Genomic DNA, 26694 nt, shown 5'->3' on the forward strand with positions numbered 1-26694 from the left:
AGAAGCCACCCCATGAGAAGTCCGGGCACTGCAACGAAGAGTAGCCCCCACTCGCTGCTTAGCCCGCGTGCATCAACAAAGACCCAACACAGCCAAAAAAAAAAAAAAATTAATAATAATAATAATGATCAATTTAATTTCTGCTAATAAAGTGGTGAAAACATATTTTGTTACTTTCATTTAATTTTCCTGATCATTGGTGACATTTATCTTCTCTTCAAATATTTACTAGCCGTTTATATATATATTCTTTTTTTTAAATTTGTTTATTCATTTTAGGCTGCGATGGGTCTTCCTTGCTGCGCATGGGCTTTCTCTAGCTGCGGTAAGGTGGCTTCTCATTGCAGTGGCTTCTCTTGTTGTGGAGCACGGGCTCTAGGCGTGTGGGCTTCAGTAGTGGTGGCACATCGGCTCAGTAGTTGTGGCTTGCGGGCTCTAGAGTGCAGGCTCAGTAGTTGTGGCACACAGGCTTAGTTGCTCCGCAGCATGTGGGATCTTCTCGGACCAGGGCTCGAACCCGTGTCCTCTGCATTGGCAGGCAGTTTCTTATCCACTGTGCCACCAGGGAAGTCCCTATATATTTTTTAAAATTTATTTTTTTATTGAAGTATAGTTGATTTACAATGTTGTGTTAATTTTGGTTGTATAGCAGAGTGACTCGGTTATACACATATATCCATTCTTTTTTATATTCTTTTCCATTATGGTTTATCCCAGGATATTGAATATAGTTCCCTGTGCTATACAGTAGGACCTTGTTGTTTATTCATTCTATTGGTTTGGCCAAAAAGTTCGTTCGGGTTTTTGTACAATGTCACTGGACGACCCGAACGAACTTTTTGGCCAACCCAATATATGTAATAGTTTGTGTCTACTAACCCCAAACTCCCAGTCCATCCGTCCCCCAGCCATCCTCCCCCTTGGCAACCACAAGTCTGTTCTCTATGTCTGTGAGTCTGTTTCTGTTTCGTAGGTAGGTTCACTTGTGCCATATTTTAGATTCCACATAAAAGTGATATCATACGGTATTTGTCTTTCTCTTTCTGACTTACTTCACTTAGTATGATAATCTCTAGTTGCATCCATGTTGCTGCAAATGGCATTATTTTGCTTTTTTATGGCTGAGTAGTACTCCGTTGTATAATATGTATGTACCACATCTTCTTTATCCACTCATCTGTCAGTGGACATTTAGGTTGTTTCCACGTCTTGGCTATTGTAAATAGTGCTGCTATGAACATAGGAGTGCATGTATCTTTTTGAATTATGATTTTGTCCAGGTACGTGCCCAGGAGTGGCATTGCTGAATCATATGGTAATTCTGTTTTTAGTTTTCTGAGGAACCTCATACTGTTTTGAATAGTGGCTGCATCAACTTAAATTCCCACCAACAGTGTAGGAGGGTTCCTTTTTCTTCATACCCTCTCCAGCATTTGTTATTTGTAGACTTTTTAATGATGGCCATTCTGACTGGTGTGAGGTGGTAGTTCATTGTAGTTGTGATTTGCATTTCTCTAATAATTAGCAATGTTGAACATCTTAGGAATGTGGCTTTTGAATTAGCCTTGAAGCGTATTAATGATAAAATCTATCACTTTTTGATCAGTTATTATGTGCCAGACCTATTACATATGTTATTTTCTAATCCTCACAACAACTTGATACCAAGCAAGGTATCATTACTCCTCTTTTAGAGATAAGAGAACTTAAGACTCAGAGTTAAGATAACTTGCGTACTGTCAGTCAGTAAATGGTAGAATTGGGGTTGCTGTTCAAGTCTTCCTCCTTCCATGGTAGGAAAGCATATTCTAAGGGAGAGGGAGTAATGTGAGGTAGAAAGTCATGGGCCTGTATGGAGAATAATAGCAAACCACTTTGTTGAATGGAAAGGTATGTTGTGGTCAGATGGTAGATAGCTTTGAGTGATAGGCTACAGAGGTAAGACTTCTTTCTCTAGTCCGTTGTGGGATTGGGTAGGGGTGTTTTGAAGGTCATCGGAGCCAGAAAATGAATCTGGCAGCAATGTGGAAGATGGATTGCAGTGAAGAGACTGAAGGTGGGAAGTCTAGTGACTAGACACTTGTCATCCAGGTTGGATATACCTTCCTATGTCTCCATGCTTTTGTCCCCCATGAGAGTTCTATTCATTCTTTGAAAGAGCTCAGGTGTCCCTGTCTCCTGTAGAGTCTTCTCTGACCTCAACCCATTTCCTCCCTGACAGGATTAATCACTTCCTTCTCTGGGCTACTGTGTTCATATTTCTTTTTACATTTTTAACCTTTTTTTTTTTTCTTTTTGGTAATTATATGTTCACATGTAGTTCCTTTAGGTCACCATCTGTGTCAGCTCACCTTGTTGTCTCCAGTGTCCTAGCATATAGCTTGGCACTTAGTAGGTGTTCACTTAACGGTGGTGACAATAAATTGAGGGGCAGGCACTGGTTGATATATGAAAAGCCTTAAATGCTATGTTAAAGAATTTGACTTGTATTCTGAAAGCAACCATGTAAGTGATGTAATAAGATAATAAGATGTACATTTTAGAAAGATTGTTCTGGCAGCAGCAGGAAAGATGGACTGGATGAGGCAAGCCTGAAAACAAGTAGATGAGTTAGGAAATTATCATGATTGTCCAGGTGGAGGCATGATGGAGGCCAGCAACAATGCTCTGGCAGTTGAGTTGGAAAGAAAGGAACAGATGTTTGAAATGTTTAGGAGATAAAGTCTATAGGACTTGGTGATTTGATTGGATGTGAAGGGTGAGAGAAAGAAGTCTAAGATAAACTTTGGTTTCTGGCTGTGGTGAGGGGCTAAATGGTAGTACCATTAGTCTAGATGGGGTATACATAAGAAGAGAATTTTCTTTTAAGGAAAATGACTTTTTAAAATAAAGGAGCTGTGTGGCAAAGGAAGCCTGTATTGTAGCAGTAAAGGAGAGATGTTCTGTAGTATGTGATCACCATACAAAAATCAGTTTTTCTATGATTTTCCATTTGGACTTTTAAAAATATTTTAATCTGTTTTGTTCTAAAACACATGTTATTTGATAAAGAGATATTGTTGCTGTTAATAACACTATATTACTTGATAATGATCTTACCTTGATATGTTAACTCGTGTCAAAGGATTCGCTGAGCTCTCCCTCAGTAGTTGTTCTCAGTTGAGTCAGACGAGCCATTGGGAGATAAAAATCTAAAATTGGCAGAGCACTTAACACAAGAGGAGTCTTAGCATTCTGAGATATTAGGGTAGATTTGAATGGTTAAGGACCTTACAATGTAGCATCTTTAATTAAGAGCAATTTTCTTTTGGTTCTTACTAGTTTAAGTTGGAGTGAAAGCCTGCTATATGCAAATTAAGACCAAAAAAAATTGTCATGAAAAAACAACAACAACGACAAAAAACCACAAAAATAATTGTCATGAATGGGTGATTCCCACTTAGGTCTTGAAGAATCAGGGCAGAAAATCTATGAGGTTAATTTTAGAGAAAATATAAGTTCTTGGGTTCTTTTGTGTGTGGAGATTTCAGTATAGATAAGATTCCCGAGGGCACAGAAAGTCACACTGGGACCAAGATACCAATGCTGTGTGGCTTCAACCAGCTCACCTTCCACAAGTGTCTGGAAGACCCAAAAGCTGCATCTTGCTTATCCCTTATTCCTCTTACCTGGAGCAAATATGGATGGTCTCTGTAGCATTGAGCTGGAACCCTCTGTATTTGCTACTAGGCACATAATTTGCACTGGGTACTGGTACATGAGTTCAGCTATCCCACTTAGGGCCAATTGGCATGATCTTTATCCAACTCCAGTCAAATATGCAGTAGTCATCTCATCAAAGTATCATGATCAATATGTTAACTCTGATGTGAGAAAACTCTTATCCTCCAGTATAGTGGGGCCCAAGGTACTAGTTATCCTGTAAACACCTTGAATTGCTTTGAAGGAAAATGAGAACTATGTTTTTTTTTAATGAGAACTATTTATCAGAGAACGCAGTTGCTTTCAGGATATGCTTCTTTGGATCTGTTGTGCTTGTGGCCTTTTTATCATACTCAGTTCCTTCTCTCTTTCTGAGTATTATCACCTCAATCTTCTTGGAGTTGGTTTTCAGCTAACTAGATTTCAGAGCCTGATTTCATGTCCTATCTAGTTCCTCAAAGTTCAGACCAAGAAAACCGACAGCAAATATATGTTCTTTGTCAATGAGTTTCTTCTTAAATGCTTGCTTTAGCTGTTAGTCCTCTGGAGACAGGTGTAAGATTTACATATAAGTCATCTGGGGATTTGTTGGGAAGAGTGACATCATTTAGGACTTTCTGATCATTTCAGTACGAGGATTAAATGGAGGCTTGTGGAGTTGGTGAAAATGCCCACTTGGCTCTGAGTCAGTAGTGGTTGCCAAAAACCACTAAACTTTTTTTTTCTCTTATGAAAATGGCAAGAGAAATGTTTTCTAGATGACTGGTGAACAATTTCCCTCTGGATTGAAGAAGAAAATGGCTGTTTAGTAGTTAATTATCTGTTGTGTTAGACAGCTATGAAACTTATGAGGCATGAAAGAAGAGTAGGCCCACCTCCCGCAATCGTCAGGCTGGAAACCAGGTGATAGGAGTCATGTTAATTTTTTTTTTTTTTTAATTTTTATTTTATTTATTTATTTATTTATTTATGGCTGTGTTGGGTCTTCGTTTCTGTGCGAGGGCTTTCTCTAATTGTGGCAAGCGGGGGCCACTCTTCATCACGGTGCGCGGGCCTCTCACTGTCGCGGCCTCTCTTGTTGCGGAGCACAGGCTCCAGACGCGCAGGCTCAGTAATTGTGGCTCACGGGCCTAGTTGCTCCGCGGCATGTGGGATCTTCCCAGACCAGGGCTCGAACCCGTGTCCCCTGCATTGGCAAGCGGATTCTCAACCACTGCGCCACCAGGGAAGCCCAGGAGTCATGTTATTGAAGGCAAGAACAGCAGTGTCCTGAGGAGTCTATTACTGAATTTAAATGGTTGCTTTGAGTTGCTTGGTCTTATAACCCACATTCCCTATCCTATCTGTTGTGCCATCTCAGTGACCCTTAGTCTAGCATCCTCTCTAAATTGGATATGACATCGAGAGTTTATTCACGTTCTTCACAAATATGACCCTCCTTTTTCTTAATTTACTCTTTCTTTGAGTCAGCTGCATTTTAGTCTTTTGACTTTCAAACCAAAAATCCCTTTCTTGTAAGTCTTGTTGGTGTTTAATGTGGTCTGTCATGTCTAAGACCCAGTTGCAGAGATTATACTTTTTTGCAGGTGCTGAGGCTCTGCCAAGCTGACTTTGCTTTAATGCATTTTACCGTGAAAAATAATCCCTTCTCCCAACACATAGGCCTTACTTTTCTTTATTCCTGTAGGCTTCTTTGCACTTCAGCTCTGTTTCTTGTAAGCCTCCTGAAGTTTAGTGATAGACCTTGGGAAAAGGAATATTCACATGAAACTTGCATTTAGATTCAGCTGGGAAAGTTGATTTTAGTTTTTATTGTAAGGCATGAATGGGTCCAAGGAACCTCTTGTTCTATAATTTCATTTATCCATCATTTTTTCCCATTATTTGACATTTCTTTACTCTGTTAATATATGTCAGGGTAGTTTTCATTAAACATAGGGCCTTACTGGCCATTTGCCAAGACACAAAAGTTCTAATTTAGCTTGAGGGATAACAGGTTACAGAGTAGCACCTGCTTTTATCTAGAGTTTAGTCCTAAGAGTGTCCAGTTCCCAGCATGTGCATATTTAGCATGGTTAAGATAACTTAAAAGCACAAGTTGGTAAATTTTTTTGTTCTTTCATCCAACAAATATTTATTGATTGCCTACTATGTGCCAGGCATGATTCTAGGTGCTGAGGAGTAAACGAAACAGACAAAAGATCCCTGCCTTTGTGGAGCTTTTATCCTAGTAAGGAAAGTCCAAATTTAAAAATTTAAGTAAGTGAATTACATAGTATCAGATGATGGTAAGTGCTGTAGAAAAAAAATAAGGTAGGAGATGGGGGTTAAGAGTGCCAGAAGACCCACTACGAAGTTGACATATAAACAAAGTCCTGAAGAAAGAGAGAGGAAACCATGTAGATACCTAGCAGGGAAAGCATCCCAGGAAGAGAGGTAAGCAAGTACAAACATCCAGAGGCAGGAACAAGGAAGCCTGTGTGCTTGGAGTGGAAAGTGGGGAGAGTAGTAGGAGAAGGCATCAGAGAGGAAATGGGGGCCAGATTGTCTAGGGACCTGTAGGTCATAGTGAGGACTTAGTCTTTTATTCTGACTGATGAAAAGCCATTGGAGAGTTTTAAACAGGGGAGTGACATGATCCGATATATTTTTAAAAAATAGCTCAGGCTGCTGTGTTGAGAATAGGCAAGAGGGAGGTTAAGGGCAGAAACAGAGAAACCAATTAGGAAATTATTGTGGTAATCCAGGGAGACATTGTGATGGCCTGGACCAGGGAAGTAGCAATGGAGGTCTTAAGAAGTGGTGAGTTATTGGGTATCTTTCGAAGGTAGAGCTAACAGGATTTCCCAGCGGGTTGGTTGTGGGGTTTTTGACGTGAACAACTAGAAAGATGGAATAGCTATTTATTTTAAAGGGGTATGACTAAGAGAGGGGCAGGTTTGGAAAGGAAACCCAGGACCTTGATTTTTTATTTTATTTTATTTTTATTGTAGTAAATATACATAGCATAAACTTACCGTTTAAACTATTTTTAACTGCACAATTCAGGCGTATTAAGTATATTCACAGTGTTGTGCAACCGTCCATCTCCAGAAGTTTTCATCATCTCAAACAGAAACTTTGTACCCAGTGAATACTAACTCCTCTTTCCTCCTTCCCCCAGCCCCTAGTAACCTCTATTATACTTCCTTTCTGTATGAATTTATCTTTTTTTGCTTGTGGGATCTTAGTTCTCCGACCTGGGATAGTACACCAGCCCTGGCAGTGAAAGCACCAAGTCCTAACCACTGGACCACCAGGGAATTCCCGAATTTGTCTATTCTAAGTATCTCACATAAGTAGATTCGTATAATATTTGTCCTTTTGTGTATGGTTTATTTCACTTAGCATAATTTTTCTAGGTTCATTCATGTTGTAGCATGTATCAGAATTTCATTCCTTTTTAAGGCATAATAATATTCCATTGTATGTATATGCCATATTTTGTTTATCCATTTATCTATCGTTAGACATTTGGATTGTGGAAACCATTGGCTATTGTGAATAATGCTGCAGTGAACATTGGTGTACAAATATCTGAATCCCTACTTTCAGTTCTTTTGAGTATATACCTAGAAGTAGAATTGCTGGATCATACGGTCATTCTACGGTTAACTTTTTTTTTTTTTTTTTTTTTTTACGGTTAACTTTTAAAAGAACCACCAAACTGTTTTTCACAGCAACTGCACCGTTTTACATTCACACCAGCAATGCATGAGGGTTCCAGTTTCTTCACATCCTTACCCATGCTTGTTATTTTTCCTGTTTTTTATTTTCGTTTGGTTTTATAATAAGTCATCCTAGTGAGAGTAAAGTGGTATCTCATTGTGGTATTGATTTATATTTACAGGACCTTATTTTTTTCCTGTTTTATTGTGATATAATTGCATATAACATTGTATTAGTTTAAGGTTGTACAACATGAAGATTTGATATATGATCTATATATTGCAAAATGATTACCACAATAAGTTTAGTTAACATTGATCACCTCTCCTAGTTACAAATTCAGGACCTTATTTTTTAACTTTGAGACTGAAGGAAATAGCCAAGGTTGTGAATGTAGAGAGAGATGAGGTCTGAGGTTTGACTCTTGAAGTACTCCAGCATTTAAAGGATGGGGAAATGAGGAGCAGTCAGTGAAGAAGCAACATCGGAAGGAGAATTGTATCCTGGAAGCAAAGTGAGGAATGTGCTCAAGAAAGAGGGAGAGGAGAATTCTGTCAAGTTCTACATAAATCAGTTAAGATGAGAACTGAGAATTGATCGTTTGATTTGGCAGCATGGAAGTGAACGATAACCTTTACAAGAAGTTTTGGTGGAGTGATGGGAGTGAAAGCCTCTCTATAGTGAATTCAAGAACAAACAGAAGGAGACGAATTTGAGGCAGAGTGTATAGATAATCTTTTAATGAATCTTGTTTTGAAAGGAATCTGAGAAATGGAGCAGCAGCTGGAGGAGAACGTGGGGTCTGGGGAGTTTCTGTTTTACGGCAGACATTATAGAAAGGATGTTTGTTAATGGGATTGATCCAGTAGAGAGAGAACATTTATTGATGTGGAAGAAAGAGGAGTGAAATGGCTTGTCGTTTTGGAAAAGCAGAGCTGTGAAGTCCTGGCAGGTTTGTCCTCTGCCTTGACACTCTCTAAGACACAGAGAAGAGAGAGCAGGAAAATCGAAGAGATGTGAATGGTGACTGTTGCTGCTCTGGCCTCTGTAGAATTAGGTTTAAAGAAATTGATGGCAGCCTCTGGTTTTATTTGTCCCAGAGCACCTCAACAGTAACAGCTGACCCTGCTTTTCTTTGCATTCTAAAGATCCAAAGGATAAGGAAAGAAGAAAGTTTCTCCTTCCATCTTTAGTCTTTATTTTCTACCATGAGCATTTTGAATGTTCATGTGAATATAATTGTGAGTGCCTGTGAATATAAATGTGGCTGATACTTGATATTAAGCTATGTTTTATCAAAGTACATGCCACACCTGTCCCACACAGAAACCCATGGTATGTGGGCAGGACTAAAAGCCACTGTAAATCCCTTCTGTTTCTTCACAGCATTAGGACAGAGTAGTCAGTAAAGAAGTTACCTGTTTATGCTTCCACTAGTTACAGAGACATTTGAATTTTCTTATTTATTTTACTGAAGCCTCATTTTTACTTTAAAGCCTTTCATGTCTTAGAGGACACATCTTAACAGGTGAATAAGAGTGGAAAATAATTTCATACTTTTTAATTACTAGGAGAAAGGCTCCTCCAGTGATGAAGTCTGACCCACAGCCATAGTCAGCTTTTGAGTCGTATTTATCCAACATGCTAAACACAAGACATCCCAAGATAGGAAATAATGAAATACCAGGTCAGTTGGGCATTGCTAGAGAGCACTTACTGCCAACCTCAGTTGTTCCTTAAGTTGTGATTGTGTGGCCAGATAGTCTTACTCCATGTTCTGTGTCTGTCTTTGCAGAAAGAGTAAAAGTCCTAAGTATTCACACAGATTTGTTTTGTGATATGAGATCCAAAGGAGGCTTCTAAATTATTTTCAGAATTGCTCTACCATTACCTTTTCACCCTAAGTGAGTCTGGAATGCATCCCGCAAAACAACTTTGGCATGTTCATACCTTTCAGAGTGAATCATCTTCCTTCCCTTTAGTGAGAGAAGGGCTCTGTTGATTGTTTCTGGCAGAATTTCCACAAATGTTCTATTTTTCTTAAATCTTCCACTGTTTCACTTGAGCTGAACCTGGGGGTGCCTGATGTTCCTGAAGGAGACCTCTGAATCTCCCAACTCACAGTCACTTATATTGAAAGACTAGTCAGTTTTGATTCTCTGGGAAGATGTCAGGCATCTTTTTTTAAGAAGTTGTTTCCATTATAGGAAGTCACAGATGGTGGGCAAAAGACTGTATGAGAATACTGTGCTAAAGCCTGGGGAAAGTTGAAGGTTTGTTCTTGCTTATTGAGCACAATCCTCTTTACCTGACTGTGTAATGGAGAGTACTATTATCAGAATGTTGAGGTGGATTCTGGGACATCCTTTGATCTCCTTGAAATTCAAAATTTGTTCCAACTAGCCTGAACTTTTTATTTTTATATTTCACAGTATCCAGACATGAGTCAAGAATCTGATTCTCCATTTGTTTTCATCTGCACAAATCCCCAGGAAATGATTGTGAAGTTTCCTATTAAAGGAAGTCCAAAAATCTGTAAGTCACAAGCTTTGATGGTCTAATTTTTTTCTTTTTGTCTTGAATCTCACTTGTTTAACTTAAAAATTTTTTTCTCTTTTTACCCTGTTCTATGTCATCTCAAATATTTGGAGGATTAGTAAAATTCTACTTATCATATACCTGAAACTAACACAACATTGTTAATCAACTATACTTCAATAAAAAAATTCTATTTATCAATAACTTTAATGTTAGGTTAACTACAGTATAGCCTTTCCAAAATATACCTCGATCCACAATTATTGGTATATGAGTGAATCACTCTAAACTTCCATTTAGGACCCCATTAACTTTAAAATCCTATTTGTCAGCCAAAAGAGTACGTTTGCCCCACTGTACTGTTCTTATTAAAGGAAGTATTAAGCCAGTGCCAGTGGCAACATTGTCTTTTTTCCATTGTTCCTCAGTATTCAATCTGAGAATAAGACTTAACTTTTTAAGTGTCTATTTTTGAATGTCTATTTTGGAGGTACCACTTCCCACTATTCCCTTGATTACTGCTTCCTAGAGCTCTGCTCTAGCCCTCTTGCTTTTCATCCTCTTTTTGAAACCTCCTGATGGTTTTCTTTTCTGTAATGTTTGCTTTTATGTGTTTGTGATTATAGTACCCTCTGCATATTCACTTCTTAGGAAGTGCTTGTGAGTTTATTCTTTCAACTTCCAGCTCTTCTTCAACTCCCAACTTCTCTTCCTCTGTCTATTCCTACAGCAGCCTCTTCTATTTCCAAGGAATCTCAAGAAACATATAGTGGTGTCCTCTTTGCCTAACTTACCTTTTTTTTTTTTTTAATAAATTTATTTATTTTTGGCTGTGTTGGGTCTTCATTGCTGTGTGTGGGCTTTCTCTAGTTGCAGTCAGCGGTGGCTACTTTTTGTTGCAGTGCATAGGCTTCTCATTGCGGTGGCTTCTCCTGTTGTAGAGCACGGGCTCTAGGCGCGCAGGTTTCAGTAGTTGTGGTTCGCGGGCTCTAGAGCGCAGGTTCAGTAGCTGTGGCGCATGGGCTTAGTTGCTCCGCGGCATGTGAGATCTTCCCGGACCAGGGATCGAACCTGTGTCCCCTGCATTGGCGGGAAGATTCTTAACCACTGCGCCACCAGGGAAGTCCCTAACTTCCTTTTAAAAACATCAGCGGAGGAGCTTCAAGATGGCGGAAGAGTAAGACGTGTACTTCAGAAATACATCTATATGCGGAACAACTCCTACAGAACACCTACTGAATGCTGGCAGAAGACCTCAGACCTCCCAAAAGGCAAGAAACTCCCCACGTACCTGAGTAGGGCAAAAGAAAAAACAGACAAAAGAATAGAGATGGAACCTGCAACAGTGGGAGGGAGCTGTGAAGGAGGAAAGGTTTCCACACACTAGGAAGCCCCTTCGTGGGTGGAGACTGTGGGTGGCGGAGGGGGGAAGCTTCGGCACCATGGAGGAGAGCGCAGCAATAGGGGTGCAGAGGGCAAAGCGGAGAGATTCCCGCACAGAGGATCGGTGCGGAGCAGCACTCACCAGCCTGAGAGGCTTGTCTGCTCACCCGCCGGGGCGGGCGGGGGCTGGGAGCTGAGGCTCGGGCTTTGGAGATCGGATCCCAGGGAGAGGACTGGGGTTAGCGGCGTGAACACAGCCTGAAGGGGGGTAGTGCGCCACAGCTAGCCGGGAGGGGGTCCGGAAAAAAGTCTGGAGCTGCCGAAGAGGCAAGAGACTTTTTCTTGCCTCTTTGTTTCCTGGTGCGTGAGGAGAGGGGATTAAGAGCACCGCTTAAAGGAGCTCCAGAGACGGGCGTGAGCCGCGGCTGTCAGTGCAGACCCCAGAGACGGGCATGGGACGCTAAGGCTGCTGCTGCCGCCACCAAGAAGCCTGTGTGCAAGCACAGGTCACTCTCCACACCTCACCTCCAGGGAGCCTGTGCAGCCCGCCGCTGCCAGGGTCCCATGATCCAGGGACAACTTCCCCGGGAGAACACACGGCGCGCCTCACGCTGGTGCAACGTCACGCCAGCCTCTGCCGCTGCAGGCTCGCCCCGCATTCCGTACCCCTCCCTCACCCCAGCCTGAGTGAGCCAGAGCCCCTGAATCAACTGCTCCTTTAACCCTGTCCTGTCTGAGCGAAGAACAGACGCCCTCAGGCGACCTACATGCAGAGGCAGGTCCAAATCCAAAGCTGAACCCCAGGAGCTGCGCGAACAAAGAAGAGAAAGAGAAATTTCTCCCAGCAGCCTCAGGAGCAGCGGATTAAATCTCCACAATCAACTTGATGTACCCTGCATCTGCGGAATACCTGAATAGACAACAAATCACCCCAAATTGAGGAGGTGGACTTTGGGAGCAATGATATATATATATTTTTTCCCTTTTTCTCTTCTTGTGAGTGTGTATTTGTATGCTTCTGTGTGTTTGTCTCTATAGCTTTGCTTTTACCATTTGTCCTAGGGTTCTGTCTGGCTGTATTTTATTTGTTTTTTTTTTTTACTGTAGTTTTTAGCACTTGTTATCATTGGTGGATTTGTTTTTTGGTTTGGTTGCTCTCTTCTTTCTTTCTTTCTTTTTTTTTTTTTTAATACTTAAAAAAAATTTTTTTAATAATTATTTTTTATTTTAATAACTGTTTTATTTTACATTATTTTATTTTATTTTATCTTCTTCTTTCTTTCTTTCTTTTTTTTCTCCCTTTTATTCTGAGCCATGTGGATGACAGGCTCTTGGTGCTCCAGCTGGGCATCAGGGCTGTGCCTCTGAGGTGGGAGAGCCAAGTTCAGGACACTGGTCCACAAGAGACCTCCCAGCTCCACGTAATATCAAACAGCGAAAATCTCCCAGAGATTTCCATCTCAACGCCAAGACCCAGCTCCAATCAATGACCAGCAAGCTACAGTGCTGGACACCCTATGCCAAACAACTAGCAATACAGGAACACAACCCCATCCATTAGCAGAGAGGCTGCCTAAAGTCATAATAAGGCCACAGACACCCCAAAACACACCACCAGATGTGGACCTGCCCACCAGAAAGACAAGATCCAGCCTCATCCACCAGAACACAGGCACTAGTCCCCTCCACCAGGAAGCCTACACAACCCACTGAACCAACCTTAGCCACTGGGGACAGACACCAAAAACAATGGGAACTACGAACCTGCAGCCTGCAAAAAGGAGACCCCAAACACAGTAAGTTAAGCAAAATGAGAAGACGGAGAAACACACAGCAGATGAAGGAGCAAGGCAAAAACCCACCAGACCTAACAAATGAAGAGGAAATAGGCAGTCTACCTGAAAAACAATTCAGAATAATCATAGTAAAGATGATCCAAAATCTTGGAAATAGAATGGAGAAAATACAAGAAACGTTTCACAAGGACCTAGAAGAACTAAAGAGCAAACAAACAGTGATGAGCAACACAATAAATGAAATTTAAAATTCTCTAGAAGGAATCAATAGCAGAATAACTGAGGCAGAAGAACGGATAAGTGACCTGGAAGAAAAAATAGTGGAAATAACTACCACAGAGCAGAATGAAGAAAAAAGAATGAAAAGAACTGAGGACAGTCTCAGAGACCTCTGGGACAACATTAAACACACCAACATTCAAAGTATAGGGGTCCCAGAAGAAGAAGAGAAAAAGAAAGGGACTAAGAAAATATTTGAAGAGATTATAGTTGAAGACTTCCCTAATATGGGAAAGGAAATGGTTAATCAAGTCCAGGAAGCACAGAGAGTCCCATACAGGATAAATCCAAGGAGAAACACGCCAAGACACATATTAATCAAACTATCAAAAATTAAATACAAAGAAAAAATATTAAAAGCAGCAAGGGAAAAACAACAAATAACATACAAGGGAATCCCCATAAGGTTAACAGCTGACCTTTCAGCAGAAACTCTGCAAGCCAGAAGGAAGTGGCAGGACATATTTAAGGTGATGAAGGAGAAAAACCTACAAGCAAGATTATTCTACCCAGCAAGAATCTCATTCAGATTTGACAGAGAAATTAAAAGCTTTACAGACAAGCAAAAGCTAAGAGAATTCAGCACCACCAAACCAGCTTTACAACAAATGCTAAAAGAACTTCTCTAGGCAGGAAACAGAAGAGAAGGAAAAGACCTACAATAACAAACCCAAAACAATTAAGAAAATGGTAATAGGAAGATACATATCGATAATTACCTTAAATGTAAATGGATTAAATGCTCCAACCAAAAGACATAGACTGGGTGAATGGATACAAAAACAAGACCCGTATATATGCTGTCTACAAGAGACCCACTTCAGAGCTAGGGACACATAGAGACTGAAAGAGAGGGGATGGAAAAAGATATTCCGTGCACATGGAAATCAAAAGAAAGCTGGAGTAGCAATTCTCATATCAGACAAAATAGACTTTATAACAAAGACTGTTACAAGAGACAAAGAAGGACACTACATAATGATCAAGGGATCAATCCAAAAAGAAGATACAACAATTGTAAATATTTATGCACCCAACATAGGAGCACCTCAATACATAAGGCAAATACTAACAGCCATAAAAGGGGAAATCGACAGTAACGCAATCATAGTAGGGGACTTTAACACCCCACTTTCACCAATGGACAGATCATCCAAAATGAAAATAAATAAGGAAACACAAGCTTTAAATGATACATTAAACAAGATGGACTTAATTGATATTTATAGGACATTCCATCCAAAAACAACAGAATACACATTCTTCTCAAGTGCTCATGGAACATTCTCCAGGATAGATCATAACTTGGGTCACAAATCAAGCCTCAGTAAATTTAAGAAAATTGAAATTGTGTCAGGTATCTTTTCTGACCACAATGCTATGAGACTAGATATCAATTACAGGGAAAAATCTGTAAAAAATACAAACACATGGAGGCTAAACAATGCACTACTTAATAACCAAGAGATCACTGAAGAAATCAAAGAGGAAATAAAAAAATACCTAGAAACAAATGACAGTGAAAACACGATGACCCAAAACCTATGGGATGCAGCAAAAGCAGTTCTAAGAGGGAAGTTTATAGCAATACAAGCCTACCTCAAGACACAAGAAATATCTCAAACAACCTAACCTTACACCTAAAGCAATTAGAGAAGGAAGAACAAAAAAACCCCAAAGTTAACAGAAGGAAGGAAATCATAAAGATCAGACCAGAAATAAATGAAAAAGAAATGAAGGAAACGATAGCAAAGATCAATAAAACTGAAAACTGGTTCTTTGAGAAGATAAACAAAATTGATAAGCCATTAGCCAGACTCATCAAGAAAAAAAGGGAGAAGACTCAAATCAATAGAATTAGAAATAAAAAGGAGAAGTAACAACTGATACTTCAGAAATACAAAAGATCATGAGGGATTACTACAAGCAACTATATGCCAATAAAATGGACAACCTGGAAGAAATGAACAAATTCTTAGAAATGCACAACCTTCCGAGACTGAATGAGGAAGAAATAGAAAATATGAACAGACCAATCACAAGCACTGAAATTGAAAATGTGATTAAAAATCCTCCAACACACAAAAACCCAGGACCAGATGGCTTCACAGGCGAATTCTATCAAACATTTAGAGAAGAGCTAACACCTATCCTTCTCAAACTCTTCCAAAATATAGCAGAGGGAGGAACACTCCCAAACTCATTCTATGAGGCCACCATCACCCTGATACCCAAACCAGAGAAAGATGTCACAACGAAAGAAAACTACAGGCCAATATCACTGATGAACATAGATGCAAAAATCCTCAACAAAATACTAGCAAACAGAATCCAACAGCACATTAAAAAGATCATACACCATGTTCAAGTGGGGTTTATCCCAGGAATGCAAGGATTCTTCAATATATGCAAATCAATCAACGTGATACACCATATTAACAAATTGAAGGAGAAAAATCATATGATCATCTCAATAGATGCAGAGAAAGCTTACAACAAAATTCAACACCCATTTACGATAAAAACCCTCCAGAAAGTAGGCATAGAGGGAACTTTCCTCAACATAATAAAGGCCATATATGACAAACCCACAGCCAACATCGTCCTCAATGGTGAAAAACTGAAACCATTTCCACTAAGATCAGGAACAAGACAAGGTTGCCCACTCTCACCACTATTATTCAATATAGTTTTGGAAGTTTTAGCCATAGCAATCAGAGAAGAAAAAGAAATAAAAGGAATCCAAATCGGAAAAGAAGAAGTAAAGCTGTCACTGTTTGCAGATGACATGATACTGTACATAGAGAATCCTAAAGATGCTACCAGAACACTACTAGAGCTAATCAATGAATTTGGTAAAGTAGAAGGATAAAAAATGCACGGAAATCTCTTGCATTCCTATACACTAATGATGAAAAATCTGAAAGTGAAATTAAGAAAACACTCCCATTTACCATTGCAACAAAAAGAATAAAATATCTAGGAATAAACCTACCTAAGTAGACAAAAGACCTGTATGCAGAAAATTATAAGACACTGATGAAAGAAATTAAAGATGATACAAACAGATGGAGAGATATACCATGTTCTTGGATTGGAAGAGTAAACATTGTGAAAATGACTATACTACCCAAAGCAATCTACAGATTCAATACAATCCCTATCAAACTACCACTGGCATTTTTCACAGAACTAGAACAAAAAATTTCACAATTTGTATGGAAACACAAAAGACCCCGAATAGCCAAAGCAATCTTGAGAAAGAAAAACAGAGCTGGAGGAATCACACTCCCTGACTTCAGACTATACTACAAAGCTACAGTAATCAAGACAGTATGGTACTGGCACAAAAACAGAAATATAGATCAATGGAACAGGATAGAAAGCCCAGAGATAAACACAGGCACATATGGTCACCTTGTCTTTGATAAAGGAGGCAAGACTATACAATGGAGAAAAGACAGCCTCTTCAATAAGTGGTGCTGGGAAAACTAGACAGCTACATGTAAAAGAATGAAATTAGAACACTCCCTGACACCATACACAAAAATAAACTCAAAATGGATTAAAGACCTAAATGTAAGGCCAGGCACTGTCAAACTCTTAGAGGAAAACATAGGTGGAACACTCTATGACATAGATCACAGCAAGATCCTTTTTGACCCACCTCCTAGAGAAATGGAAATAAAAACAAAAATAAACAAATGGGACCTAATGAAACTTAAAAGCTTTTGCACAACAAAGGAAACCATAAACAAGACGAAAAGACAAGCCTCAGAATGGGAGAAAATATTTGCAAATGAAGCAACTGACAAAGGATTAATCTCCAAAATTTACAAGCAGCTCATGCAGCTCAATATCAAAAAAACAAACAACCCAAACCAAAAATGGGCAGAAGACCTAAATAGACATTTCTCCAAAGAAGATATATAGATTACCAGCAAACACATGAAAGAATGCTCAACATCATTAATCATTAGAGAAATGCAAATCAAAACTACAATGAGATATCATCTCATACCAGTCAGAATGGCCATCATCAAAAAATCTACAAACAATAAATGCTGGAGAGGGTGTGGAGAAAAGGGAACCCTCTTGTACTGTTGGTGGGAATGTACATTGATACAGCCACTATGGAGAACAGTATGGAGGTTCCTTAAAAAACTAAAAATAGAACTACCATACAACCCAGCAATCCCACTACTGGGCATATACCCTGAGAAAACCATGATTCAGAAAGAGTCATGTACCAAAATGTTCATTGCAGCTCTATTTACAATAGCCAGGACATAGAAGCAACCTAAGTGTCCATCATCAGATGAATTGATAAAGAAGATGTGGCACATATATACAATGGAATATTACTCAGCCATAAAAAACGAAATTGAGTTATTTGTAGTGAGGTGGATGGACCTAGAGTCTGTCATACAGAGTGAAGTAAGTCAGAAAGAGAAAAACAAATACCATATGCTAACACATATATATGGAATCTAAAAAAAAAAAATGGTCATCAAGAACCTAGGGGCAAGACAGGAATAAAGATGCAGACCTACTAGAAAATGGACTTGAGGATACAGGGAGGGGGAACGGTAAGCTGGGACAAAGTGAGAGAGTGGCATGGACATATATACACTACCAAATGTAAAATAGATAGCTAGTGGGAAGCAGCTGCATCATATGGGGAGATCAGCTCGGTGCTTTGTGACCACCTAGAGGGGTGGGATAGGGAGGATGATGCAAGAGGGAAGAGATATGGGGACATATGCATATGTATAACTGATTCACCTTGTTATAAAGCAGAAACTAACACACCATTGTAAAGCAATTATACTCCAGTAAAGATGTTTAAAAAAAAAAACAACATCAGCATCTCTCCCATTTGCTCATGTCAGTTACTATTTCATGACTCTGACATTGCTTTCCCATTGTGTGAACTGGATGCTTCTGGGGCATGCATTGTTGTCGGCTGTGCACAAGACTATGTCACCTTGTTCGTCGTGGACCAACTATTTTATAAATCTGTTCTGTAAAGAAGTACTTCTCAGACTGTAATGTAAATAAAAGTCACCTAGAGAGCTGTTAAAACACAGGTTTCTGAGCCCTTCTCCCAAGTGATACTAATGCTGTTGGTTAGCTGACTGCACTATGGATAATACTGCTTTTGATCACAAAATGAAATGCTTGGAGTATGATTTTAGATTCATGTATATTCACTGCAAAATTCAGGCAACCCTCATGATTTGTGAAACATATTTCTGAGATTCCTGCAAGTCAGAAAATCTGAACATAAATTGCCCTTGACTTACACAAATTATTTACTTCATACTTTACCCCACCTGTTAGCCAAGTGGCCCTGGAAATTCTTTTTCCTTCTTCTTCACTATTTAGGATTTAAATCTCCCTTTTTCTCTCCTTTTTAGGTTGAGAAATTTTACCCCTTCCTACTCTACTCCATTCTTACCTTACTGTAGGCACTGATGGCAACACTGGTGGTAGGAGGAAAACGTGGTCAGTCTTCTCTCCCAGACCCACTGCTACTTGATCTTTAGTCCCAGTTACCTTTTCGTAGCTTCCTTTCTATCTTGGTTTTCATCTGCTGCTTAAACTCCTGTGAGAAAATGTTTTGTGTAAACAGAGTTTATATATATATTTCTCTGAAATGTTTTACTTCAGTACTTTCTCTTCCCAGAGACCCACCTTCAGCACACATACGACCTTCATTTTTCTCCACAAGGTTTAATAGGGGGCGGGGTGGGTGATGGTCTTAAGAGAAAGCTTTTCCCCGTTCCTTCTGTTGGTTAGAAGCTTTAAAAAGCCAAAATGGGCTGTGTGCTTGTTTTAGGGACAGCAGGGCTGGAGAGAAATTGTGAGACTGCACCTTCTTCCATGGTAGACCAGACAAGGTGAAACATGGGTCAGAAACAATAGGTAAAGTTGGGGGTTAGGGGGGGTGGAGAAAGAATAGGTTGACCAATCCCTGTGTCTCAGAAAAAAACTTCTCTTGAGAGGGAGCCAGCCTACCTGAGGATTTAGTCTGGTGTGAAGTTTCTGTTCCCTGTATCTCTTCATTCCTTTGTCCTTCATTCATCCTGTCTTTAAAAACCTTACACGCTGCCAGAACTTCCTTCCCTTAAGCCATAGGGACCACCTCCAGTAGTTTACAGCTGGAAAAGTCTTTAATCTCACTGCCATAGGGGAAAATACATACTTGGCTCTTTTTATATATATATATATATATATATATATATATATATATATATATATATATATATAAATTTATTTATTTATTTATTTATTTATTTATTTAGGGCTGTGTTGGGTCTTCGTTGCTGCGCGCAGGCTTCTCATTACGGTGGCTTCTCTTGTTGCGGAGCACAGGCTCTAGGCGCACGGGCTTCAGTAGTTGCAGCACGTGGGCTCAGTAGTTGTGGCTCGTGGGCTCTAGAGCGCAGGCTCAGTAGTTGTGGTGCACGGGCTCAGTTGCTCTGCGACATGTGGGATCTTCCCGGACCAGGGATCACACCCGTGTCCCCTGCATTGGCAGGCGATTCTTAACCACTGCGCCACAAGGGAATTCCTATACTTGGCTCTTAATTTGGAATGCTTCACATTTTCTTCTAGAATATTGTTACATGAAGTGGTTAAGTTCCATGGTATTAATAATATTAATACTCTACTTCAGTTACAGCTCTGTGCCTTAAATATTTGTTTCTTGTGGGATGGCTTAGGAACCTAACCACTTTCCTTTTGTTTTTTTTTAAGATTTTTTTTAATTAATTTATTTAATTTATTTATTTTTGGCTGCATTGGGTCTTTGTTGTTGTGTGGGGGCTTTCTCTAGTTGCGGTGAACGGGGGCTACTCTGTTGCGGTGCACGGGCTTCTCATTGCGGTGGCTTCTCTTGTTGCAGAGCACGAGCTCCAGTAGTTGTGGCTCACAGGCTCAGTAGTTGTGGCTCGCAGGCTCTAGAGTGCAGGCTCAGTAGTTGTGGTGCACGGGCTTAGTTGCTCCTTGGCCTGTGGAATTTTCCCAGACCAGGGCCTGAACCCACGTCCCCTGCATTGGCAGGCGGATTCTTAACCACTGCACCACCAGGGAAGCCCCTAGCCACTTTTCATAGATTAGTTCTATGAGAAATTTATTCTAAGTTCCAAACTTCTGACTTGCAAATAAATGTCTATAATATAACTCATTTACGTGTTGTATCACGTGTATATATTTGCTTTAAATTAAAGGCATATATTTTTATTTATGTTTTTGGACATGTAAAACTTGAGCTTGCTTGACCTGAGGATAATTGCGCTTCTTGAAGTTGAAATAATTCAGAAAACAATGTGCAATATGAAATCACTTGGCTGTGTGTCTGCTCAAATTAAGAAATGCAAAAAAGTTAAGTATAGTAGAATATGTAAGTTGAATGCTCAAAGAGATGAAGGTAATTTTTTTACTTTAAATGAACTACATGCTTTATAAACTCATGCAAATTCTGCCTTATATCTTATGCAAAACATGTGAAAATCCCTATGAGAGTTATATCGATTGATGGCAAATAGTTTTTTCCCTTTTAACTTCTTCTCCATCTGCTGCACATGCATTTGATTTTCTTTTAGGCACCATGATTGAGGATGTGGTTTAACACTGAAATGCTGTATGTACTAAATATAAAAATATTGGGGAAATACAGAAACTAAGCATTATCACTCTGCTTTTAAGAGAGTGTACTGTATATTACTGTAGTTAACTGTCCAGATCCCAAGTCTTAAAAAACCAGGCTAAACTAGAACTCAGAGTTCAGAGGGCATCCACGATAACTGCTTCTTCATGCAAGGAGCCCCAGTCCCTGGCCTTCATTGCCCAGCTAACCCAATTGCTACTATTGGCAGTTACTATGGTAGATATTAGGGATGCAAAGAAGTTTTTAGTTGTAAGGGGCTCACAGATTGCTGGCACATGTATGGTTTTCTTAGGTTAGTCTAGGGGATGAAAGACTTTCTGAATCCCTGGGAGTGCCCTGGAAATCCTTCATCCTCTGTATCTCCTTCCTCGCATCAGTTTTCCATTTTATGACATCATCATTGAAGCCAGAGATTAGTTTGCCTACTATTGAGTGCTCTGCTCCAATGGGTTGATCTTACCTGAGCTGGTCTCATGTGAGGGCTTTCACAGTCAGACTGGAGTTTTATGAAAATTATATTTGGAATATTCTTATACAGTAAAGCTTTGGGGAGCCTGAAATAAATATAGTTAAAAGTCTTGCCTAGAGTTATCTGGTAAATATGGTAAATTAAAAGTAAAACTGAGACCATAACTAAGAAACACAACTCCCAAGCCTTAGCATAAATAACATGACTACCATTAATTTTTCAGAGAACTTTGAACTCATGAAGCATTTTAATGTATATATTTTTTAATAAATTTATTTATTTATTTATTTATTTTTGGCTGCGTTGGGTCTTCGTTGCTGCGCACAGGCTTTCTCTAGTTGTGGCGAGCGGGGGCTACTCTTCGTTGCGGTGTGCAGACTTCTCATTGGGGTGGCTTCTCTTGTTGCGGAGCATGGGCTCTAGGTGCGCGGGCTCAGTAGTTGTGGCATGTGGGCCTAGTAGTTGTGGCGCACGGGCTTAGTTGCTCCGCGGCATGTGGGATCTTGCTGGACCAGGGCTCGAACCCATGTCCCCTTCATTGGCAGGTGGATTCTTAACCACTGTGCCACCAGAGAAGTCCCTTTAATGTATATTATTTCAATTAATTATTTGATTAAATGATTCAGTGTATGTAAAATACTTGGTACAGTGCTTAGTATATAGAAAAACACTTAGCCTTAGCTATAATCCTCTCAACGACTTTGTATGTTAGTAGAAATTTTTTCTTCCTTTCATTTTATAGCTGAGTGAACAGGTTTACAGAAATTATATTTTGCTCAGGTCTTTCTACCTCTAGGTTTCCTGCTCTTCTCACTTTATCGCATTGCCTCAGAAACAAAGTATTCCAATTTACATTTCATTTTTAGGGCACAGTATCACAGAGCTGCAAAGGGCCTTCAGTACTGTGTAGTCCAGTTTCCTCATAGCATTGAAAAAGTTGAGGACAAGAGTGACTAGGTGACTTCCTCAAGGTTATACAGATAGGTAGTCTTAGGACTAAAACTGGGACCTGGGTCTTCTAACTTATTCAGTACAGAGAACTAGAAGCCTGTAGTCCTAGATGGAATTCTAAATTCTGTCCTAGCTTGTCCTAAAAAGCTTAATGAGACGCAATACTTCTTTGTACCTCTGGGTACCACCACCTTTACAATGAGTACTCTTTTACGTTTATCTGATATCTGCTATTTTTGGTCACTAAGTAGTCCCTATAAAGTAAAGGTTTTGAAATTTGTGGTGTCTGCTTTTCTTTGTTTAATTCATTTATTGAGCACCTACCATTTGGTAGTCTTAGGGATACAACGGCAAACTTGCCTCGTAACAGGGCCCTTTGCCAGATTGCTGGCACATGTTTGGATTTCCAGCAAGACAGCCTGGGGGATGAAAGAACTCCTAAATCCCTGGGAAAACTCTGTGCTCTAAAGCCCAAATTAAAGTCAACATCATTGTGACTGTTGTGGACATCATTTAGGGTATCACTTAGTGATGGTTTCTAAGGAAGCCCAGAGAAGGAAGTAATGTTATTCCAGAGGCAGATGTAGCCCTGGAAAGATGAGGAAGAAGAAAAAAATTAAGAAAACAGAGAAACTTGTTAGATTGAAGTAATTTTTTTTTCACACTCTCCTTGTGCAGTAGTCCGGACATGTATTCTTACCTTAATTGGACAAATGAGGATATTGAAGTCCAGAGAGATCTAATGACTTGCCCCAAGTCACTCATCTAGTTGGTATCAGACAAAGGAGGACTGGTACCTGGGTTTCCTGGCTTCTCGTCCAGTGCTTTCTCTCTTATACCTGATTACTGCAACAAATGAAAATGACAACATACAAGGGGCCGTGGTTGTGCATATAGGCGTGTAGTACACCCAGCTGCTTTTGTTTTTGTTTGTTTGTTTATTTAGTGCCAAGGCTGAACTGAACTATTTCTGTTTCCAGCATCAGCATCTCTACTGACTTAAATAAGACTTTTTGTGGGAGAAAGCAACCTGCAAGCTCTGTTCTCAGGCCAGGCAGACAGGAACTCTGTTAAATTTTTCTTCATGAGATGGATATTTCCTAAGGCAGCTACCACTGAACCCAACTTTATCCTGGTAGATCTGAGGAGTCAGAGGTCGGAGACCACATCCGTGAAGTACCTCTCATTAGGGTCACCTGGGACAGGAAGGTTGCTTGTTTTCTAACTTTTAACACTTAGGAGAGTCATACAGCCTATGACCTTTGCCCTTCTTAACTGGTGATAGGGGCCCTTTGTCAGTAAAGCATTCATGTGGATTCTACTCCACTGTTTCAGGTCACTCCCCCTATTAAGTCTGAGGCAGCAAAGGAGTGAGTTGAACTGCTTTTCTCACTGTGAGGGAGGTACATGCATTATGCTTAGCCAGTTAACAGGTCAGAGGAATGGGTTTCCCACTGTGTGAAATGTCTTCCTTTATCATTATGTGTGTATTCTTTAAAAACTTGCCTTAGCATCAGGCACTCTGGAAAACGCAATGTTTCTTTTCTAGTAACTACAAAATTAGAAATATTAACTTCTTAGATTTTTAGGTGAATACTCATTGTGTTTGTGTACGTACGTACATTTGTGTGTCCCTATACAGTGTTCCCATTGCTTCCTCATTCTTACAGAATGAAACTCTGAAGTTTGAAAGTGTCTGAGTCCCTGAAGCAAGATAATTGAATGTGACAGAAACACAGTAACCAGAAGACCTGGGAGGCCATGAAAGATTTGCATTGCAAATATAAAAAATAAATAATGAGGCTTCTTTTTCTCCGTTACAGGGAAACTGGATTCCAAGATCCATCAAGGAGCAAAGAAGGGGTTAATGAAGCAGAATAAAGCTGTCTGACCCAGGAAAAAAGGAACTATACAGCATAGTGGAGTTTTGTGTACTAAAATTGCTATCCACTGGTCCTTTGGAATTGAAGCAGTAGACATCTAAAGGCTTGGCATCAGGCTTGAACCTCTCAGAATTTAAACTCTTCAAAATCTGTATATTTTTCTTAAAGAGTGGGATTCTTACTTTATGTAGTGGGTCAAAAATCTTTGGATACATTATTTATAAAGACTTATTTTAAAAATTCTAGATCTTTGACATTTTTCTCAGAATGATACAGAAGAAAAAGGAACAAGTTGGAAATTATTTTCCTCTCTGAGGCTTGGATTTGTTTTAGTTAGGAAAATTCTTAACCTAGGTTAACAGTATTTTAAGGCACCACTTGAATTTTAAAGTTTTTTTTTTTTCAAAGTGATAACCTGGTAGAGTATTAGGATGTTTTTGGAATTGTGTTTAATAGAAACGTGTGATGGGACAGAGAGGTTTTTAAACAACTTTGCTGCTCTAGTCCAACGTCTCTTCAAGCAAATAGTATTCAGCTGAGTAACCTTCCCTGGCAGATTTTGGTGGGGGGTGGGGTGGGGGGATAACCTGAAGAGGTGCTGCCACTTTGTTCTTTGGTTTGAGACATTAGGACATAAGAGGATCAGACTGGGATGAGATAGAGCCACCTGCTAAAGCATCATGAAACCGCCCTGTTTATTTTGTTGGTATTGCAAAAGTATCACTTGGATGGAGCAATTAGAAACAAACAAAAATAAAATCCCTTCAGTAAATGCATCCAAATATCCCAAAATGCTTAAACCAAACCCTTTAAGCCATCCATACCCCAAGAAGCTATGAGCTTTGGAAAAATAGGAGGTTGGTTTGAAATGAGATTTTTACTAGTCATTCTGGTCCCACTTAGTGAAGCACTTTTTTTCTGAGGCTGTTCAGAAGAGCTGTCAGAATCTCAGTTGCTGGCATCCTCAGGAAATTCACGGTCTTAAATGTGTATGTTCTGCTTTTTATAAAGCAGCACTAACACTGGGGAAGTTGGATTCCCTCCAGCAGTTGTGTGCATGACTTAAAAAAGAGAGCGCAAGGGAGAGAAAAAAGTGCCCTGTGTTATGAAAAAGATTAATTTCCCCTTTCTTTAATCCTTCATATTCAGCGTTTATTTGCATTGAAATGCCTCCACTCATTATGCATTGATGCTCACTCAACTGTGAACCCTGCTTGTTGCAGAGCTCTGGGCATTGGTTTTGTAGGGGCCTGATCACTCTGGATTCCCAGGCGAAACCCACCCAATTCTTGTTCTAGTGATGAAGGCATGTTGTATTCTTTTTTTTTTTTTTTTTTTTTTCTGTTCAACTTCTGTAGAGAAAGTTGGAAAGGACGCCAATGGCTGTTCTTTAGGGGGAAAAAAGTCTCTCTCTGGCCTTCTGCAGACCCTACTACCATTAATGAAGCCACACTGGGTTTACTATGCAGTTAATAGTTTACCAAGCAGTAGCAATTTGAATTCTGTGCTGGAATTGTCTGGTTTTCTTAATACCAAAATAAAATTGAAAGGTAGGAGGTGAAGAGCCAAAGGAGAAAAAAAAAAGAAAATGTTTATCTTTCTGCCTTTTTATTTGAATGACAGCCTGAACACAGAGGAGTATGGATTGATTTTTCCACCTGGATAGACTGTGTGTGCATGCCTAAAGAAAAACATCAGGAGACGCAAGAGTTCAGGTTATGCAACCATTTTGTGTGCTGTGATAAAGTTTACAAGAACTTTACAAGTTTATGAGAAACCCACCTCAGCATCCAAAATATGCAGCTGGAGCCACATGAGTAAATGGCAGAGTAACTTGGAAACTTCTCCTTTTCATGGTTAGACTGTGAAAGACTCTCTTCAGTTCACGTGGTGGTGGTATAAGGTCTCTCTTTTATTTGTGGAGACACCCGGGAGGAAGTGTGGGAGAGACTTGGGGGTAGATGGCCGTCAGTTGCTCAGTGATGAATAGCATAATTTAAAGCCTAGTGGAAAATCTTAGCAGCCTGAGTACATACTTGCCCAGGAGTAGCCTTTCAGTACTTTACAGCACTTTGCACTGACCCTGTAACTCTGGGACAGCTTGGCCTGAGGGAAGGTCCACATTTCTGAGCTGGTTTACTTCTACAGCCTAAATATCTGTACCCTCTTTTGGATGGTTGGGTTCATTGGCTCTCAATTTGTATAGTAGCTAAAGGATTCAGCGTTTTTGTTTTTCTAGGCAGGACACAGTCTCAATTATATAAGCTCAAAGTAGGATATATATAAAACTGGAGTCTTTCTCTGCCAGGA

General features: G+C 39.8%; 1 protein-coding gene across 5 annotated transcripts in view; it reads left to right on the forward strand.

The window, feature by feature from the left end:
- The window catches only part of TRIP4 (thyroid hormone receptor interactor 4), a 67516-nt gene extending 42887 nt beyond the window's left edge, over window positions 1-24629 (forward strand). For 3 of the 5 annotated variants that reach the window (XM_082446709.1, XM_082446708.1, XM_082446711.1), the window contains exons 12-13: window positions 9843-9945; window positions 24325-24629. In XM_082446709.1, coding sequence (XP_082302835.1) covers window positions 9843-9945; window positions 24325-24392 — 171 coding nt within the window. In that variant the 3' untranslated portion in view covers window positions 24393-24629. Of the gene's footprint in view, window positions 1-8981; window positions 9098-9842; window positions 9946-12643; window positions 14640-24324 lie in introns of those variants that run through there. The other 2 variants (XR_014258825.1, XM_082446710.1) reach the window with 2 other exon arrangements.
- Window positions 24630-26694: the final 2065 nt, after the last annotated feature.

This window comes from Balaenoptera physalus (assembly GCF_965194825.1).
Source record: "Balaenoptera physalus genome assembly, chromosome: 2".
Lineage (NCBI taxonomy): Eukaryota > Metazoa > Chordata > Mammalia > Artiodactyla > Balaenopteridae > Balaenoptera > Balaenoptera physalus.